The sequence below is a fragment of the Salmo trutta genome, chromosome 24 (genome assembly GCF_901001165.1).
Source record: "Salmo trutta chromosome 24, fSalTru1.1, whole genome shotgun sequence".
Taxonomy (NCBI): Eukaryota; Metazoa; Chordata; class Actinopteri; order Salmoniformes; family Salmonidae; genus Salmo; species Salmo trutta.
The window spans coordinates 49567003-49587896 of NC_042980.1; the positions used below are offsets into that span (position 1 = coordinate 49567003).

The window sequence follows — 20894 nt, forward strand, 5'->3', positions numbered from 1 at the left end:
CACCTTATGATATCCAGTGGAACAACCACTTTACAATAGTGCATCTAAATCTTTTAAGGGGGGGGGGGGTTAGAAGGATTACTTTATCCTATCCCAGGTATTCCTTAAAGAGGTGGGGTTTCAGGTGTCTCCGGAAGGTGGTGATTGACTCCGCTGTCCTGGCGTCGTGAGGGAGCTTGTTCCACCATTGGGGTGCCAGAGCAGCGAACAGTTTGGACTGGGCTGAGCGGGAACCGTGCTTCCTCAGAGATAGGGGGGCCAGCAGGCCAGAGGTGGATGAACGCAGTGCCCTTGTTTGGGTGTAGGGCCTTATCAGAGCCTGAAGGTATGGAGGTGCCGTTCCCCTCACAGCTCTGTAGGCAAGCACCATGGTCTTGTAGCGGATGCGAGCTTCAACTGGAAGCCAGTGGAGAGAGCAGAGGAGCGGGGTGACGTGAGAGAACTTGGGAAGGTTGAACACCAGACGGGCTGCGGCGTTCTGGATGAGTTGTAGGGGTTTAATGGCACAGGCAGGGAGCCCAGCCAACAGCGAGTTGCAGTAATCCAGACGGGAGATGACAAGTGCCTGGATTAGAACCTGCGTCGCTTCCTGTGTGAGGCAGGGTCGTACTCTGCGAATGTTGTAGAGCATGAACCTACAGGATCGGGTCACCGCCTTGATGTTAGTGGAGAACGACAGGGTGTTGTCCAGGATCACGCCAAGGTTCTTAGCACTCTGGGAGGAGGACACAAGGGAGTTGTCAACCGTGATGGCGAGATCATGGAACGGGCAGTCCTTCCCCGGGAGGAAGAGCAGCTCCGTCTTGCCGAGGTTCAGCTTGAGGTGGTGATCCGTCATCCACACTGATATGTCTGCCAGACATGCAGAGATGCGATTCGCCGCCTGGTTATCAGAAGGGGGAAAGGAGAAGATTAATTGTCTGTCGTCTGCATAGCAATGATAGGAGAGACCATGTGAGGATATGACAGAGCCAAGTGACTTGGTGTATAGTGAGAATAGGAGAGGGCCTAGAACAGAGCCCTGGGGGACACCAGTGGTGAGAGCGCGTGGTGCGGAGACAGATTCTCGCCACGCCACCTGGTAGGAGCGACCTGTCAGGTAGGATGCAATCCAAGCGTGGGCCGCGCCGGAGATGCCCAACTCGGAGAGGGTGGAGACGGAGGATCTGATGGTTCACAGTATCAAAGGCAGCAGATAGGTCTAGAAGGATGAGAGCAGAGGAGAGAGAGTTAGCTTTAGCAGTGCGGAGAGCCTCCGTGACACAGAGAAGAGTAGTCTCAGTTGAATGCCCAGTCTTGAAACCTGACTGATTAGGATCAAGAAGGTCATTCTGAGAGAGATAGCAGGAGAGCTGGCCAAGGACGGCACGTTCAAGAGTTTTGGAGAGAAAAGAAAGAAGGGATACTGGTCTGTAGTTGTTGACATCGGAGGGATCGAGTGTAGGTTTTTTCAGAAGGGGTGCAACTCTCGCTCTCTTGAAGACGGAAGGGACGTAGCCAGCGGTCAAGGATGAGTTGATGAGCGAGGTGAGGTAGGGGAGAAGGTCTCCGGAAATGGTCTGGAGAAGAGAGGAGGGGATAGGGTCAAGTGGGCAGGTTGTTGGGCGGCCGGCCGTCACAAGACGCGAGATTTCATCTGGAGAGAGAGGGGAGAAAGAGGTCAAAGCACAGGGTAGGGCAGTGTGAGCAGGACCAGCGGTGTCGCTTGACTTAGCAAACGAGGATCGGATGTCGTCAACCTTCTTTTCAAAATGGTTGACGAAGTCATCCGCAGTGAGGGAGGAGGGGGGGGAGGGGAGGAGGATTCAGGAGGGAGGAGAAGGTAGCAAAAAGCTTCCTAGGGTTAGAGGCAGATGCTTGGAATTTAGAGTGGTAGAAAGTGGCTTTAGCAGCAGAGACAGAAGAGGAGAATGTAGAGAGGAGGGAGTGAAAGGATGCCAGGTCCGCAGGGAGGCGAGTTTTCCTCCATTTCCGCTCGGCTGCCCGGAGCCCTGTTCTGTGAGCTCGCAGTGAGTCGTCGAGCCACGGAGCAGGAGGGGAGGACCGAGCCGGCCTGGAGGATAGGGGACAGAGAAAATCAAAGGATGCAGAAAGGGAGGAGAGGAGGGTTGAGGAGGCAGAATCAGGAGATAGGTTGGAGAAGGTTTGAGCAGAGGGAAGAGATGATAGGATGGAAGAGGAGAGAGTAGCGGGAGAGAGAGAGCAAAGGTTGGGACGGCGCAATACCATCCGAGTAGGGGCAGAGTGAGAAGTGTTGGATGAGAGCGAGAGGGAAAAGGATACAAGGTAGTGGTCGGAGATTTGGAGGGGAGTTGCAATGAGATTAGTGGAAGAACAGCATCTAGTAAAGATGAGGTCAAGCGTATTGCCTGCCTTGTGAGTAGGGGGGGAAGGTGAGAGGGTGAGGTCAAAAGAGGAGAGGAGTGGAAAGAAGGAGGCAGAGAGGAATGAGTCAAAGGTAGACGTGGGGAGGTTAAAGTCACCCAGAACTGTGAGAGGTGAGCCATCCTCAGGAAAGGAACTTATCAAGGCGTCAAGCTCATTGATGAACTCTCCAAGGGAACCTGGAGGGCGATAAATGATAAGGATGTTAAGCTTGAAAGGGCTGGTAACTGTGACAGCATGGAATTCAAATGAGGAGATAGACAGATGGGTCAGGGGAGAAAGAGAGAATGTCCACTTGGGAGAGATGAGGATTCCAGTGCCACCACCCCGCTGGCTCGATGCTCTAGGGGTATGCGAGAATACGTGGGCAGACGAGAGAGCAGTAGGAGTAGCAGTGTTATCTGTGGTAATCCATGTTTCCGTCAGCGTCAGGAAGTCTAGGGACTGGAGGGTAGCATAGGCTGAGATGAACTCAGCCTTGTTGGCCGCAGACCGGCAGTTCCAGAGGCTGCCTGAGACCTGGAACTCCACGTGGGTCGTGCGCGCTGGGACCACCAGGTTAGAGTGGCAGCGGCCACGCGGTGTGAAGCATTTGTATGGCCTGTGCAGAGGGGAGAGAACAGGGATAGACAGACACATAGTTGACAAGCTACAGAAGTGTTGTTTCTTGTATTATTGTCTCTTGTGTCTTTAGAGAACTGTTTCACTTTGATATCCTTTTTCTTCTGTCCTGATTTTCTCTTTCTTTTCTTCTGTTAACTAGATATTATTTGTTATTCTTCGTTAGCTAGCTAGCTTCTTCCAAAAGAGTCCCTAGCAACTGCTTAGCAACTGGTAAACAATTCAGCTAGCTAAGATAACTACAATTTTATGAAAAATAGTAACTTTTTTCAAAAGCCTATCTTCTTTGTTTGTTGCTTGTTTTTTCTCCTATTCAGTCTTGCAGTTTTCTTTAGATTTTTTCCGATGTACTTCACTCTAAAAACCATGTAAATTTCAATATTTGTAGGAGCTCATTTTTCAGCTGCTGCTGCTCAAATTGGAATTCCGTAGAATAATTCAACCATCGCAGAGGAAACCATGAGGATTGTTTAACCGACGCTGTGGGCTAATTCAACCATCGCAGAGGAAACCATGAGGATTGTTTAACCGACGCTGTGGGCTAATTCAACCATCGCAGAGGAAACCATGAGGATTGTTTAACCGACGCTGTGGGCTAATTCAACCATCGCAAAGGAAACCATGAGGATTGTTTAACCGACGCTGTGGGCTAATTCAACCATCGCAGAGGAAACCATGAGGATTGTTTAACCGACGCTGTGGGCTAATTCAACCATCGCAAAGGAAACCATGAGGATTGTTTAACCGACGCTGTGGGCTAATTCAACCATTGCAGAGGAATCCATGAGGATTGTTTAACCGACGCTGTGGGCTAATTCAAGCATCGCAGAGGAAACCATGATGTCACATTACTATTGCTGCTGCCATCACCACCAAACATTAAATGAATCGTCATGTCACAAATCAATTGCTGGTCAGACTCCCTCAAGTCATTTGTGTGTCTTAATTATTTAATCAAACTGTGTGCTTAAAGCATCAGACAAGCTCAGTGAATATAGTTGATTACATTAAAACAAGTAGGATGTGTCAATATATGGAAAAATACATGTTTAAAAATGTCAACCAATCGATTGGTCAAAAGAACAGAAGACTCTTGTTTTAGTCCTGGACAGCCCTGTTATATTTACCACCTCGGTCCTGTTTCAGTAATAATGAAATCAGACCTTCTTGTTAAGTATCTGACAAGTGGTTAAAACATGCTAATAACGGTCCTCTGAGCACATCTAAAAAGGTCTGATATACCTCAACTGGTATGCCATTCAGCCCTGGAGTTTTCCTGGATTTAAAAGCTTTAATTGCATAAAAAAGTTCCTCCTCTGGAATTTCACCTTCACATGAGTCTTTCTGTATGGTTGTTAATTTTACATTATTAATAGAAACAAATTCTGGCAGTTAACTTCAGTTAGTGGAAATGAAGGAGACTGAAATGAAAACATATGCTTAAAATACTTTGCTTCTTCTTTCTAAATATTGTTTGGTGAATCATGGGTGACTCCCGTCATTTGTAACAAGTTTCTGTAAATTATATTTGGTAGCATTTCAACTACAAAAACAAAACATTTATAAGGTTTTTCTGTGGGATCCTCCCACAGAAGCCTTGACTCTGATTCCTAGCTTGACGACAGGGAGCCACAGATGTGAGTCGGTCTTGTGGAATTGGCTTTTTCACCACGGGAGTGATGGAGCGTCAGAGAGAGATTTGTTATTTCTCATGATTCTGTCCTCTCTCACGCGACCGACATGGTTGTTGTCCCATTGGTTCCATCTCACGTAGACCAAGTCAGTTAGTAGTTATTATGTGTCGTGTTTTTCTGGGCAAAGTGTTTTAGCCGCCAGAGATGAATTCATAATAAGTGTGAGATTGTTTCCCAGCACCATTAGCGCTCTGTTGTCACACCAAATCCTCAGCGTGTTGCTGTTTTGGTAGTTACTGTTGTGTTACTGTTTTGGTAGTTGCTGTTTTGGTAGTTACTGTTGTGTTGCTGTTTTGGTAGTAGTTACTGTTGTGTTGCTGTTTTGGTAGTAGTTACTGTTGTGTTGCTGTTTTGGTAGTAGTTACTGTTGTGTTGCTGTTTTGGTAGTAGTTACTGTTGTGTTGCTGTTTTGGTAGCTACTGTTGTGTTGCTGTTTTGGTAGTAGTTACTGTTGTGTTGCTGTTTTGGTAGTTACTGTTGTGTTGCTGTTTTTGGTAGTTACTGTTGTGTTGCTGTTTTGGTAGTTACTGTTGTGTTGCTGTTTTTGGTAGTTACTGTTGTGTTGCTGTTTTGGTAGTAGTTACTGTTGTGTTGCTGTTTTGGTAGTAGTTACTGTTGTGTTGCTGTTTTGGTAGTAGTTACTGTTGTGTTGCTGTTTTGGTAGTTACTGTTGTGTTGCTGTTTTGGTAGTTACTGTTGTGTTGCTGTTTTGGTAGTAGTTACTGTTGTGTTGCGGTTTTGGTAGTAGTTACTGTTGTGTTGCTGTTTTGGTAGCTACTGTTGTGTTGCTGTTTTGGTAGTAGTTACTGTTGTGTTGCTGTTTTGGTAGTTACTGTTGTGTTGCTGTTTTTGGTAGTTACTGTTGTGTTGCTGTTTTGGTAGTTACTGTTGTGTTGCTGTTTTTGGTAGTTACTGTTGTGTTGCTGTTTTGGTAGTAGTTACTGTTGTGTTGCTGTTTTGGTAGTAGTTACTGTTGTGTTGCTGTTTTGGTAGTTACTGTTGTGTTGCTGTTTTGGTAGTTACTGTTGTGTTGCTGTTTTGGTAGTAGTTACTGTTGTGTTGCTGTTTTGGTAGTAGTTACTCTTGTGTTGCTGTTTTAGTAGTAGTTACTGTTGTGTTGCTGTTTTGGTAGTAGTTACTGTTGTGTTGCTGTTTTGGTAGTAGTTACTGTTGTGTTGCTGTTTTGGTAGTAGTTACTGTTGTGTTGCTGTTTTGGTAGCTACTGTTGTGTTGCTGTTTTGGTAGTAGTTACTGTTGTGTTGCTGTTTTGGTAGTTACTGTTGTGTTGCTGTTTTTGGTAGTTACTGTTGTGTTGCTGTTTTGGTAGTTACTGTTGTGTTGCTGTTTTGGTAGTTACTGTTGTGTTGCTGTTTTGGTAGTAGTTACTGTTGTGTTGCTGTTTTGGTAGTAGTTACTGTTGTGTTGCTGTTTTGGTAGTAGTTACTGTTGTGTTGCTGTTTTGGTAGTTACTGTTGTGTTGCTGTTTTGGTAGTTACTGTTGTGTTGCTGTTTTGGTAGTAGTTACTGTTGTGTTGCTGTTTTGGTGGTAGTTACTGTTGTGTTGCTGTTTTGGTAGTTACTGTTGTGTTGCTGTTTTGGTAGTAGTTACTGTTGTGTTGCTGTTTTGGTAGTAGTTACTGTTGTGTTGCTGTTTTTGGTAGTTACTGTTGTTTTGCTGTTTTGGCAGTAGTCACTGTTGTGTTGCTGTTTTGGTGGTAGTTACTGTTGTGTTGCTGGTTTTGGTAGTTACTGTTGTGTTGCTGTTTTGGTAGTAGTTACTGTTGTGTTGCTGTTTTAGTAGTTACTGTTGTGTTGCTGTTTTGGTAGTAGTTACTGTTGTGTTGCTGTTTTGGTAGTAGTTACTGTTGTGTTGCTGTTTTGGTAGTTACTGTTGTGTTGCTGTTTTTGTAGTTACTGTTGTGTTGCTGTTTTGGTAGCTACTGTTGTGTTGCTGTTTTGGTAGTAGTCACTGTTGTGTTGCTGTTTTGGTGGTAGTTACGGTTGTGTTGCTGGTTTTGGTAGTTACTGTTGTGTTGCTGTTTTGGTGGTAGTTACTGTTGTGTTGCTGTTTTGGTAGTAATTACTGTTGTGTTGCTGTTTTGGTAGTAGTTACTGTTGTGTTGCTGTTTTGGTAGTAGTTACTGTTGTGTTGCTGGTTTTGGTAGTTACTGTTGTGTTGCTGTTTTGGTGGTAGTTACTGTTGTGTTGCTGTTTTGGTAGTTACTGTTGTGTTGCTGTTTTGGTAGTTACTGTTGTGTTGCTGTTTTGGTAGTAGTTACTGTTGTGTTGCTGGTTTTGGTAGTTACTGTTGTGTTGCTGTTTTGGTAGTAGTTACTGTTGGTTTGCTGTTTTGGTAGTAGTCACTGTTGTGTTGCTGTTTTGGTAGTAGTTACTGTTGTGTTGCTGTTTTGGTAGTAGTTACTGTTGTGTTGCTGTTTTGGTAGTAGTTACTGTTGTGTTGCTGTTTTGGTAGTAGTTACTGTTGTGTTGCTGTTTTGGTAGTAGTTACTGTTGTGTTGCTGTTTTGGTAGTAGTTACTGTTGTGTTGCTGTTTTAGTAGTAGTTACTGTTGTGTTGCTGTTTTGGTGGTAGTTACTGTTGTGTTGCTGTTTTGGTAGTAGTTACTGTTGTGTTGCTGTTTTGGTAGTTACTGTTGTGTTGCTGTTTTGGTAGTTACTGTTGTATTGCTGTTTTGGTAGTAGTTACTGTTGTGTTGCTGTTTTGGTAGTAGTTACTGTTGTGTTGCTGTTTTGGTAGTAGTTACTGTTGTGTTGCTGTTTTGGTAGTAGTTACTGTTGTGTTGCTGTTTTGGTAGTAGTTACTGTTGTGTTGCTGTTTTGGTAGTAGTTACTGTTGTGTTGCTGTTTTGGTAGTTACTGTTGTGTTGCTGTTTTGGTAGTAGTTACTGTTGTGTTGCTGTTTTGGTGGTAGTTACTGTTGTGTTGCTGTTTTGGTAGTTACTGTTGTGTTGCTGTTTTGGTAGTAGTTACTGTTGTGTTGCTGTTTTGGTAGTAGTTACTGTTGTGTTGCTGTTTTTGGTAGTTACTGTTGTTTTGCTGTTTTGGCAGTAGTCACTGTTGTGTTGCTGTTTTGGTAGTAGTTACTGTTGTGTTGCTGTTTTGGTAGTAGTTACTGTTGTGTTGCTGTTTTGGTAGTAGTTACTGTTGTGTTGCTGTTTTGGTAGTAGTTACTGTTGTGTTGCTGTTTTGGTAGTAGTTACTGTTGTGTTGCTGTTTTGGTAGTTACTGTTGTGTTGATGTTTTGGTAGTTACTGTTGTGTTGCTGTTTTGGTAGCTACTGTTGTGTTGCTGTTTTGGTAGTAGTCACTGTTGTGTTGCTGTTTTGGTGGTAGTTACTGTTGTGTTGCTGGTTTTGGTAGTTACTGTTGTGTTGCTGTTTTGGTGGTAGTTACTGTTGTGTTGCTGTTTTGGTAGTAATTACTGTTGTGTTGCTGTTTTGGTAGTAGTTACTGTTGTGTTGCTGTTTTGGTAGTAGTTACTGTTGTGTTGCTGGTTTTGGTAGTTACTGTTGTTTTGCTGTTTTGGTGGTAGTTACTGTTGTGTTGCTGTTTTGGTAGTTACTGTTGTGTTGCTGTTTTGGTAGTTACTGTTGTGTTGCTGTTTTGGTAGTAGTTACTGTTGTGTTGCTGGTTTTGGTAGTTACTGTTGTGTTGCTGTTTTGGTAGTAGTTACTGTTGGTTTGCTGTTTTGGTAGTAGTCACTGTTGTGTTGCTGTTTTGGTAGTAGTTACTGTTGTGTTGCTGTTTTGGTAGTTACTGTTGTGTTGCTTTTTTGGCAGTAGTCACTGTTGTGTTGCTGTTTTGGTGGTAGTTATTGTTGTGTTGCTGGTTTTGGTAGTTACTGTTGTGTTGCTGTTTTGGTAGTAGTTACTGTTGTGTTGTTGTTTTGGTAGTTACTGTTGTGTTGCTGTTTTGGTAGTAGTTACTGTTGTGTTGCTGTTTTGGTAGTAGTTACTGTTGTGTTGCTGTTTTGGTAGTAGTCACTGTTGTGTTGCTGTTTTGGTGGTAGTTACTGTTGTGTTGCTGTTTTGGTAGTTACTGTGGTGTTGCTGTTTTGGTAGTTACTGTTGTGTTGCTGCTTTGGTAGTAGTTACTGTTGTGTTGCTGTTTTGGTAGTTACTGTTGTGTTGCTGTTTTGGTAGTAGTTACTGTTGTGTTGCTGTTTTGGTAGTTACTGTTGTGTTGCTGTTTTGGTAGTTACTGTTACTGTTGTTGCTGTTTTGGTAGTAGTTACTGTTGTGTTGCTGTTTTGGTAGTTACTGTTGTGTTGCTGTTTTGGTAGTTACTGTTGTATTGCTGTTTTGGTAGTAGTTACTGTTGTGTTGCTGTTTTGGTAGTAGTTACTGTTGTGTTGCTGTTTTGGTAGTTACTGTTGTGTTGCTGTTTTGGTGGTAGTTACTGTTGTGTTGCTGTTTTGGTAGTTACTGTTGTGTTGCAGTTTTGGTAGTTACTGTTGTGTTGCTGTTTTGGTAGTTGCTGTTGTATTGTTGTTTTGGTAGTAGTTACTGTTGTGTTGCTGTTTTGGTAGTAGTTACTGTTGTGTTGCTGTTTTGGTGGTAGTTACTGTTGTGTTGCTGTTTTGGTAGTTACTGTTGTGTTGCTGTTTTGGTAGTAGTTACTGTTGTGTTGCTGTTTTGGTAGTTACTGTTGTGTTGCTGTTTTGGTAGTAGTTACTGTTGTGTTGCTGTTTTGGTGGTAGTTATTGTGGTGTTGCTGTTTTGGTAGTTACTGTTGTGTTGCTGTTTTGGTAGTAGTTACTGTTGTTTTGGTGGTAGTTACTGTTGTGTTGCTGTTTTTGGTAGTTACTGTTGTGTTGCTGTTTTGGTAGTTACTGTTGTGTTGCTGTTTTGGTAGTAGTTACTGTTGTGTTGCTGTTTTGGTAGTTACTGTTGTGTTGCTGTTTTGGTAGTAGTTACTGTTGTGTTGCTGTTTTGGTAGTAGTTACTGTTGTGTTGCTGTTTTGGTAGTTACTGTTGTGTTGCTGTTTTTGGTAGTAGTTACTGTTGTGTTGCTGTTTTGGTAGTTACTGTTGTGTTGCAGTTTTGGTAGTAGTTACTGTTGTGTTGCTTTTTTTGGTAGTTACTGTCAGTCTGAGCAGCAGTCCTGTGTCCATCCATCCATCCATCCATCCATCCATCCATCCATCCATCCATCCAGGTAGATACACTGAGTACATCACTCTCCAGCCGTCCATCCAGGTAGAGTACACTGAGTACATCACTCTCCATCCATCCAGGTAGAATACACTGAGTACATCACTCTCCAGCTGTCCATCCATCCATCCATCCATGTAGAATACACTGAGTGCATCACTCTCCAGCTACCCATCCAGGTAGAATACACTGAGTACATCCCTGTCCATCCATCCAGGTAGAATTCACTGAGTACATCACTCTCCAGCCATTCATCCAGGTAGAATACACTGAGTACATCACTCTCCATCCATCCATGTAGAATACACTGAGTACATCACTCTCTATCCATCCAGGTAGAATACACTGAGTACATCACTCTCCAGCTGTCCATCCATCCATCCATCCATGTAGAATACACTGAGTGCATCACTCTCCAGCCGTCCATCCAGGTAGAATACACTGAGTACATCACTCTCCATCCATCCAGGTAGAATACACTGAGTACATCACTCTCCAGCTGTCCATCCAGGTAGAATACACTGAGTACATCACTCTCCAGCCGTCCATCCAGGTAGAATACACTGAGTACATCACTCTCCATCCATCCAGGTAGAATACACTGAGTACATCACTCTCCATCCATCCAGGTAGAATACACTGAGTACATCACTCTCCAGCCGTACATCCAGGTAGAATACACTGAGTACATCACTCTCCAGCTGTCCATCCATCCAATTAGTATACACTGAAACATCACTCTCCAGCCATCCCTCAATCCAGGTAGAATACACTGAGTACATCACTCTCCAGCCATCCCTCAATCCAGGTAGAATACACTGAGTACATCACTCTCCAGCCATCCCTCAATCCAGGTAGAATACACTGAGTACGTCACTCTCCAGCCATCCCTCAATCCAGGTAGAATACACTGAGTACGTCACTCTCCAGCCATCCCTCAATCCAGGTAGAATACACTGAGTACATCACTCTTCAGCCGTCCCTCAATCCAGGTAGAATACACTGAGTACATCACTCTCCAGCTGTCCATCCAGGAAGAATACAATCAAATTAAATCAAATTTATTTATATAGCCCTTCGTACATCAGCTGAAATCTCAAAGTGCTGTACAGAAACCCAGCCTAAAACCCCAAACAGCAAGCAATGCATGTGAAAGAAGCACGGTGGCTGGGAAAAACTCCCTAGGAAAAACTCCTGAGAAAGGCCAAATACCTAGGAAGAAACCTAGAGAGGAACCAGGCTATGAGGGGTGGCCAGTCCTCTTCTGGCTGTGCCGGGTGGATATTATAACAGAACATGGTCAAGATGTTAAAATGTTCGTAAATGACCAGCATGGTCAAATAATAATAATCATAGTAATTGTCGAGGGTGCAACAAGCACGTCCGGTGAACAGGTCAGGGTTCCGTAGCCGCAGGCAGAACAGTTGAAACTGGAGCAGCAGCATGGCCAGGTGGACTGGGGACAGCAAGGAGTCATCATGCCAGGTAGTCCTGAGGCATGGTCCTAGGGCTCAGGTCCTCCGAGAGAAAGAAAGAAAGAGAGAAAGAGAGAATTAGAGAGAGCATATTTACATTCACACAGGACACCGGATAAGACAAGAGAATACTCCAGATGTAACAGACTGACCCTAGCCCCCCGACACATAAACTACTGCAGCATAAATACTGGAGGCTGAGACAGGAGGGATCAGAAGACACTGTGGCCCCATCCGATGATACCCCCGGACAGGGCCAAACAGGCAGGATATAACCCCACCCACTTTGCCAAAGCACAGCCCCCACACCACTAGAGGGATATCTACAACCACCAACTTACCGTCCGAAGACAAGGCCGAGTATAGCCCACAAAGATCTCCGCCACGGCACAACCCAAGGGGGGGGCGCCAACCCAGACAGGAAGACCACGTCAGTGGCTCAACCTACTCAAGTGACGCACCCCTCCCATGGACGGCATGGAAGAACACCAGTAAGTCAGTGACTCAGCCCCTGTAAAAGGGTTAGAGGCAGAGAATCCCAGTGGGAAGAGGGGAACCGACAAGGCAGAGACAGCAAGGGCGGTTCGTTGCTCCAGCCTTTCCGTTCACCTTCACACTCCTGGGCCAGACTATACTTAATCATAGGACCTACTGAAGAGGTAAGTCTTCAGTAAAGACTTAAAGGTTGAGACTGAGTCTGCGTCTCTCACATGGGTAGGCAGACCATTCCATAAAAATGGAGCTCTATAGGAGAAAGCCCTACCTCCAGCCGTTTGCTTAGAAATTCTAGGGACAATTAGGAGGCCTGCGTCTTGTGACCGTAGCGTACGTGTAGGTATGTACGGCAGGACCAAATCGGAAAGATAGGTAGGAGCAAGCCCATGTAATGCTTTGTAGGTTAGCAGTAAAACCTTGAAATCAGCCCTTGCCTTAACAGGAAGCCAGTGTAGGGAGGCTAGCACTGGAGAAATATGATCACTCTCCAGTGCATTCGGAAAGTATTCAGACCCCTTGACTTTTTCCACACTTTGTTACGTTACAGCCTTATTCTAAAATGGAGTAAATTGTTTTCCCCCCTGATCAATCTACACACAATACCCCATCATGACATCACAATACCCCATCATGACATCACAATACCCCATAATGACATCACAATACCCCATCATGACATCACAATACCCCATAATGACATCACAATACCCCATAATGACATCACAATACCCCATCACATCACAATAACCCATAATGACATCACAATACCCCATCATGACATCACAATACCCCATCATGACATCACAATACCCCATAATGACAAAGCAAAAACAGTTTTTTAGAAATGGTCGCTAATTTATAAAAAAAATCAAAAAATGAAACATCACATTTACATATGTATTCAGACCCTTTACTCAGTACTTTGTTGAAGCACCTTTGGCAGCGATTACAGCCTCCAGTCTTCTTGGGTATGACGCTACAAGCTTGGTACACCTGTATTTGGGGAGTTTCTCCCATTCTTCTCTGCAGATCCTCTCAAGCTCTGTCAGGTTGGATGTGGAGCGTCGCTGCACAGCTATTTTCAGGTCTCTCCAGAGATGTTCAATCAGGTTCAAGTCCGGGCTCTGGCTGGGCCACTCAAGGACATTCAGAGACTTGTCCCGAAGCCGGTCCTGCGTTGTCTTGGCTGTGTGTTTAGGGTCGTTGTCCTGTTGGAAGGTAGCAGACAGTACAGTATCATAACACAATGAAGGCAGACTGTAGTTCAGATCTATTCTGTATGACGATGGAGGCAGGGTGGCAGGCACCACCATCTATTCTGTATGACGATGGAGGCAGGATGGCAGGCACCACCATCTATTCTGTATGACGATGGAGGCAGGATGGCAGGCACCACCATCTATTCTGTATGACGATGGAGGCAGGGTGGCAGGCACCACCATCTATTCTGTATGACGATGGAGGCAGGATGGCAGGCACCACCATCTATTCTGTATGACGATGGAGGCAGGGTAGCAGGCACCACCATCTATTCTGTATGACGATGGAGGCAGGATGGCAGGCACCACCATCTATTCTGTATGACGATGGAGGCAGGGTAGCAGGCACCACCATCTATTCTGTATGACGATGGAGGCAGGGTGGCAGGCACCACCATCTATTCTGTATGACAATGGAGGCAGGATGGCAGGCACCACCATCTATTCTGTATGACGATGGAGGCAGATTGACCCTGTGGTTCAGCTGTTAACCCTTCTCTTCTAGTTGACCCTGTGGTTCAGCTGTTAACCCTTCTCTCCTGATTGACCCTGTGGTTCAGCTGTTAACCCTTCTCTCCTGACTGACCCTGTGGTTCAGCTGTTAACCCTTCTCTCCTAGTTGACCCTGTGGTTCAGCTGTTAACCCTTCTCTCCTGATTGACCCTGTGGTTCAGCTGTTAATCCTTCTCTCCTGATTGACCCTGTGGTTCAGCTGTTAACCCTTCTCTCCTGATTGACCCTGTGGTTCAGCTGTTAACCCTTCTCTCCTAGTTGACCCTGTGGTTCAGCTGTTAACCCTTCTCTCCTGATTGACCCTGTGGTTCAGCTGTTAACCCTTCTCTCCTGATAGACCCTGTGGTTCAGCTGTTAACCCTTCTCTCCTGATTGACCCTGTGGTTCAGCTGTTAACCCTTCTCTCCTGATTGACCCTGTGGTTCAGCTGTTAACCCTTCTCTCCTGATTGACCCTGTGGTTCAGCTGTTAACCCTTCTCTCCTAGTTGACCCTGTGGTTCAGCTGTTAACCCTTCTCTCCTGATTGACCCTGTGGTTCAGCTGTTAACCCTTCTCTCCTGATAGACCCTGTGGTTCAGCTGTTAACCCTTCTCTCCTGATTGACCCTGTGGTTCAGCTGTTAACCCTTCTCTCCTGATTGACCCTGTGGTTCAGCTGTTAACCCTTCTCTCCTGATTGACCCTGTGGTTCAGCTGTTAATCCTTCTCTCCTAGTTGACCCTGTGGTTCAGCTGTTAACCCTTCTCTCCTGATTGACCCTGTGGTTCAGCTGTTAACCCTTCTCTCCTGATTGACCCTGTGGTTCAGCTGTTAACCCTTCTCTCCTGATTGACCCTGTGGTTCAGCTGTTAACCCTTCTCTCCTAGTTGACCCTGTGGTTCAGCTGTTAACCCTTCTCTCCTGGTTGACCCTGTGGTTCAGCTGTTAACCCTTCTCTCCTGATTGACCCTGTGGTTCAGCTGTTAACCCTTCTCTCCTGATTGACCCTGTGGTTCAGCTGTTAACCCTTCTCTCCTGATTGACCCTGTGGTTCAGCTGTTAACCCTTCTCTCCTGATTGACCCTGTGGTTCAGCTGTTAACCCTTCTCTCCTGATTGACCCTGTGGTTCAGCTGTTAACCCTTCTCTCCTGATTGACCCTGTGGTTCAGCTGTTAACCCTTCTCTCCTGATTGACCCTGTGGTTCAGCTGTTAACCCTTCTCTCCTGATTGACCCTGTGGTTCAGCTGTTAACCCTTCTCTCCTGATTGACCCTGTGGTTCAGCTGTTAACCCTTCTCTCCTGATTGACCCTGTGGTTGAGCTGTTAATCCTTCTCTCCTGATTGACCCTGTGGTTCAGCTGTTAACCCTTCTCTCCTGATTGACCCTGTGGTTCAGCTGTTAACCCTTCTCTCCTGATTGACCCTGTGGTTCAGCTGTTAACCCTTCTCTCCTGATTGACCCTGTGGTTCAGCTGTTAACCCTTCTCCCCTGATTGACCCTGTGGTTCAGCTGTTAACCCTTCTCTCCTGATTGACCCTGTGGTTCAGCTGTTAACCCTTCTCTCCTGATTGACCCTGTGGTTCAGCTGTTAACTAATCTTTATCCTTCCCCTCCTCCTCTCTCATCTCTGCAGGAGTCGGAAGATCCAGATCAGGAACATTCCCCCTCATCTACAGTGGGAGGTGAGCCAGTCAGTCAGCCAGTCAGTCAGCCAGCCAGTCAGCCAGCCAGTCAGCCAGCCAGTCAGTCAGTCAGCCAGTCAGCCAGCCAGTCAGTCAGCCAGTCAGTCAGTCAGCCAGCCAGCCAGTCAGCCAGCCAGTCAGCCAGTCAGTCAGTCAGCCAGTCAGTCAGCCAGTCAGCCAGTCAGCCAGCCAGTCAGCCAGTCAGCCAGTCAGTCAGTCAGCCAGCCAGCCAGTCAGCCAGCCAGTCAGCCAGCCAGCCAGCCAGCCAGCCAGCCAGTCAGTCAGTCAGTCAGTCTGTGCCTGGTGTTATAGTCTTTGGGGTTTTGTTCGGTTTCGTTTTGGATTTCAATTTTGAGGTTGGTTCTGTTTGGGTGTGGCTTGCCCTGATTGGAATCATCCTCGTTTTTGGTCAGGATGTGTAGGACCTGTCGCCTCGTTAGTTAGTCTTTTGTTTCAGCTGCGCTGGCCCAGAGCGGCTGGCCCAGAGCGGCTGGCCCAGAGCGGCTGGCCCTGAGCTCCAGGGGCCATGAGAGTTGTTAGAAGAGCAGGACCCCTGTTTAGCTTGTCTTCTGTGTGTGTGATAAAACAATGCCTTTTATCTTGTTTCCCTCTTTGATTTGCTCCACTTGCTTTTAGCTCCATATTTTTTATATTTAATCCCAGGCCCCTGTCCCCGCAGGAGGCCTTTTGGTAGGATGTCATTGTAAATAAGAATTTGTTCTTAACTGACTACCAGTTGGTGTGGGTTGTTATGTTGGTTAGCCTTTTCTGGGGTGGGCACTCATGGTGTCTGTCTATTAGGAGCCGTTTCTTGGTTAGCCCTCATCACCTGTTTCCTTCTGATTGTCTGTGGCGTATATGTTAGTCAGTGTCCCTCTGGGTGTGGTGTGGTGAGGACTAGGACAGTGTCCCTGTGTGGTGGTGTGGTGAGGACTAGGACAGTGTCCCTGTGGTGTGGTGAGGGCTAGGACAGTGTCCCTGTGTGGTGAGGGCTAGGACAGTGTCCCTGTGTGGTGGTGTGGTGAGGACTAGGACAGTGTCCCTGTGTGGTGAGGGCTAGGACAGTGTCCCTGTGTGGTGGTGTGGTGAGGACTAGGACAGTGTCCCTGTGTGGTGGTGTGGTGAGGGCTAGGACAGTGTCCCTGTGTGGTGGTGTGGTGAGGACTAGGACAGTGTCCCTGTGGTGTGGTGAGGGCTAGGACAGTGTCCCTGTGTGGTGGTGTGGTGAGGACTAGGACAGTGTCCCTGTGTGGTGGTGTGGTGAGGGCTAGGACAGTGTCCCTGTGTCGTGAGGGCTAGGACAGTGTCCCGGTGTGGTGAGGGCTAGGACAGTGTCCCTGTGTGGTGGTGTGGTGAGGACTAGGACAGTGTCCCTGTGTGGTGGTGTGGTGAGGGCTAGGACAGTGTCCCGGTGTGGTGAGGACTAGGACAGTGTCCCTGTGTGGTGAGGGCTAGGACAATGTCCCGGTGTGGTGAGGGCTAGCACAGTGTCCCTGTGTGGTGGTGTGGTGAGGGCTAGGACAGTGTCCCTGTGTGGTGGGGTGGTGAGGACTAGGACAGTGTCCCTGTGTGGTGGTGTGGTGAGGACTAGGACAGCGTCCCTGTGTGGTGAGGGCTAGGACAGTGTCCCTGTGTGGTGAGGGCTAGGACAGTGTCCCGGTGTGGTGAGGACTAGGACAGTGTCCCGGTGTGGTGGTGAGGTGAGGACTAGGACAGTGTCCCTGTGGTGTGGTGAGGGCTAGGACAGTGTCCCTGTGTGGTGAGGGCTAGGACAGTGTCCCGGTGTGGTGGTGAGGTGAGGACTAGGACAGTGTCCCAGTGTGGTGAGGGCTAGGACAGTGTCCCTGTGTGGTGGTGTGGTGAGGACTAGGACAGTGTCCCTGTGTGGTGGTGTGGTGAGAACTAGGACAGTGTCCCGGTGTGGTGAGGACTAGGACAGTGTCCCTGTGTGGTGAGGGCTAGGACAGTGTCCTGGTGTGGTGAAGGCTAGGACAGTGTCCCTGTGTGGTGGTGTGGTGAGGGCTAGGACAGTGTCCCTGTGTGGTGGTGTGGTGAGGACTAGGACAGTGTCCCTGTGGTGTGGTGAGGGCTAGGACAGTGTCCCTGTGTGGTGGTGTGGTGAGGACTAGGACAGTGTCCCTGTGTGGTGAGGGCTAGGACAGTGTCCCTTTGTGGTGGTGTGGTGAGGGCTAGGACAGTGTCCCTGTGTGGTGGTGTGGTGAGGACTAGGACAGTGTCCCTGTGCGGTGAGGGCTAGGACAGTGTCCCTGTTTGGTGGTGTGGTGAGGGCTAGGACAGTGTCCCTGTGTGGTGGTGTGGTGAGGACTAGGACAGTGTCCCTGTGTGGTGGTGTGGTGAGGACTAGGACAGTGTCCCTGTGTGGTGAGGGCTAGGACAGTGTCCCTGTGTGGTGGTGTGGTGAGGACTAGGACAGTGTCCCTGTGTGGTGAGGGCTAGGACAGTGTACCTGTGTGGTGGTGTGGTGAGGGCTAGGACAGTGTCCCTGTGTGGTGGTGTGGTGAGGACTAGGACAGTGTCCCTGTGTGGTGAGGGCTAGGACAGTGTCCCTGTGTGGTGAGGGCTAGGACAGTGTCCCTGTGTGGTGGTGTGGTGAGGGCTAGAACAGTGTCCCTGTGTGGTGGTGTGGTGAGGACTAGGACAGTGTCCCTGTGTGGTGGTGTGGTGAGGACTAGGACAGTGTCCCTGTGTGGTGAGGGCTAGGACAGTGTCCCTGTGCGGTGAGGGCTAGGACAGTGTCCCTGTGTGGTGAGGACTAGGACAGTGTCCCTGTGTGGTGGTGAGGACTAGGACAGTGTCCCTGTGTGTTGGTGAGGACCAGGACAGTGTCCCTGTGTGGTGTTGAGGACCAGGACAGTGTCCCTGTGTGGTGGTGAGGACCAGGGCAGTGGCCCGGTGTGGCAGTGAGGACTAGGACAGTGTCCCTGTGTGGTGGTGAGGACTAGGACAGTGTCCCTGTGTGGTGGTGAGGACCAGGACAGTGTCCCTGTGTGGTGGTGAGGACTAGGACAGTGTCCCTGTGTGGTGGTGAGGACCAGGACAGTGTCCCTGTGTGGTGGTGAGGACCAGGACAGTGTCCCTGTGTGGTGGTGAGGACCAGGGCAGTGGCCCGGTGTGGCGGTGAGGACTAGGACAGTGTCCCTGTGTGGTGGTGAGGACTAGGACAGTGTCCCTGTGTGGTGGTGAGGACCAGGACAGTGTCCCTGTGTGGTGGTGAGGACCAGGGCAGTGTCCCTGTGTGGTGGTGAGGACCAGGGCAGTGGCCCGGTGTGGCGGTGAGGACCAGGACAGTGTCCCTGTGTGGTGGTGAGGACCAGGGCAGTGGTCCGGTGTGGCGGTGAGGACCAGGGCAGTGTCCCTGTGTGGTGGTGAGGACCAGGGCAGTGGCCCTGTGTGGTGGTGAGGACCAGGGCAGTGGCCCGGTGTGGCGGTGAGGACCAGGATAGTGTCCCTGTGTGGTGGTGAGGACCAGGGCAGTGGCCCGGTGTGGCGGTGAGGACCAGGATAGTGTCCCTGTGTGGTGGTGAGGACCAGGGCAGTGGTCCGGTGTGGCGGTGAGGACCAGGGCAGTGTCCCTGTGTTGTGGTGAGGACCAGGGCAGTGGCCCGGTGTGGTGGTCAGGACCAGGGCAGTGGCCCGGTGTGGTGGTGTGGTGAGGACCAGGGCAGTGTCCCTGTGTGGCGGTGAGGACCAGGGCAGTGGCCCGGTGTGGCGGTGAGGACCAGGGCAGTGGCCCGGTGTGGCGGTGAGGACCAGGGCAGTGGCCCGGTGTGGCGGTGAGGACTAGGACAGTGTCCCTGTGTGGTGAGGACCAGGGCAGTGTCCCTGTGTGGCGGTGAGGACCAGGGCAGTGGCCCGGTGTGGCGGTGAGGACCAGGGCAGTGGCCCGGTGAGGTGGTGAGGACCAGGGCAGTGGCCCGGTGTGGTGGTGTGGTGAGGACCAGGGCAGTGGCCCGGTGAGGACTAGGACAGTGTCCCTGTGTGGTGAGGACCAGGGCAGTGTCCCTGTGTGGCGGTGAGGACCAGGGCAGTGGCCCGGTGTGGCCGTGAGGACCAGGGCAGTGTCCCGGTGTGGTGGTGAGGACCAGGGCAGTGGCCCGGTGTGGTGGTGAGGACCAGGGCAGTGGCCCGGTGTGGTGGTGTGGTGAGGACCAGGGCAGTGGCCCGGTGTGGTGGTGTGGTGAGGACCAGGGCAGTGGCCCGGTGTGGTTGTGTGGTGAGGACCAGGGCAGTGTCCCTGTGTGGTGGTGAGGACCAGGGCAGTGTCCCTGTGTGGCGGTGAGGACCAGGGCAGTGGCCCGGTGTGGCGGTGAGGACCAGAGCAGTGGCCCGGTGTGGCGGTGAGGACCAGGGCAGTGGCCCGGTGTGGTGGTGAGGACCAGGGCAGTGGCCCGGTGTGGTGGTGTGGTGAGGACCAGGGCAGTGGCCTGGTGAGGACTAGGACAGTGTCCCTGTGTGGTGAGGACCAGGGCAGTGTCCCTGTGTGGCGGTGAGGACCAGGGCAGTGGCCCGGTGTGGCGGTGAGGACCAGGGCAGTGTCCCGGTGTGGTGGTGAGGACCAGGGCAGTGGCCCGGTGTGGTGGTGAGGACCAGGGCAGTGGCCCGGTGTGGTGGTGTGCTGAGGACCAGGGCAGTGGCCCGGTGTGGTTGTGTGGTGAGGACCAGGGCAGTGGCCCGGTGTGGTGGTGTGGTGAGGACCAGGGCAGTGTCCCTGTGTGGTGGTGAGGACCAGGGCAGTGTCCCTGTGTGGCGGTGAGGACCAGGGCAGTGTCCCTGTGTGGTGGTGAGGACCAGGGCAGTGGCCCGGTGTGGTGGTGAGGACCAGGGCAGTGGCCCGGTGTGGCGGTGTGGTGAGGACCAGGGCAGTGGCCCGGTGTGGTGGTGTGGTGAGGACCAGGGCAGTGGCCCGGTGTGGTGGTGTGGTGAGGACCAGGGCAGTGGCCCGGTGTGGTGGTGTGGTGAGGACCAGGGCAGTGGCCCGGTGTGGCGGTGAGGACCAGGGCAGTGGCCCGGTGTGGCGGTGAGGACCAGGGCAGTGGCCCGGTGTGGCGGTGAGGACCAGGGCAGTGGCCCGGTGTGGTGGTGAGGACCAGGGCAGTGGCCCGGTGTGGCGGTAAAAGAATATGTCGTTCTTCCCCTGAACAAGGCAGTTTACCCAATGTTCCCCGGTAGGCCGTCATTGTAAATAAGAATTTGTTCTTAACTGACTTGCCTAGTTAAATAAAAGTTAAATTAAATATAAAAATCTCTGCAACTCCCCAACGGGCTCGGTTGAGGCGCCGGTCATCCGAAGCATGACCCGCCAAACCGCGCCTGCCCTCTGAACCCGGAAGCTACACCAATGTATCGGAGGATACACCGTTGAACTGACGACTGCAGTCAGCCTTCCTGGTGTCCAACCCGCCACAAGGAGTCGCTAGAGCGTGTAAAGCCGTGCCCCCCCCTGGAAAAACCCTCCTCTAACCCTGGTGACGCTGAGCCAATTGTGCGCCTCCCTATTGGACTCCCGGTCACGGCCAGTTGTGACACAGCCTGTACTCGAACCCAGGTCTGTAGTGACACCTCAAGCACTGCACTTGGGAGGCTTTAACACCTTTT

At 49.6% G+C, this 20894-nt stretch overlaps 1 protein-coding gene across 2 annotated transcripts in view; it reads left to right on the forward strand.

The window, feature by feature from the left end:
- The window catches only part of igf2bp2a (insulin-like growth factor 2 mRNA binding protein 2a), a 98548-nt gene that overhangs the window by 11156 nt on the left and 66498 nt on the right, over positions 1-20894 (forward strand). For both annotated transcript variants that reach the window (XM_029712444.1, XM_029712443.1), the window contains exon 3: positions 15230-15278. In XM_029712444.1, coding sequence (XP_029568304.1) covers positions 15230-15278 — 49 coding nt within the window. The remainder of the gene's footprint in view (positions 1-15229; positions 15279-20894) is intronic.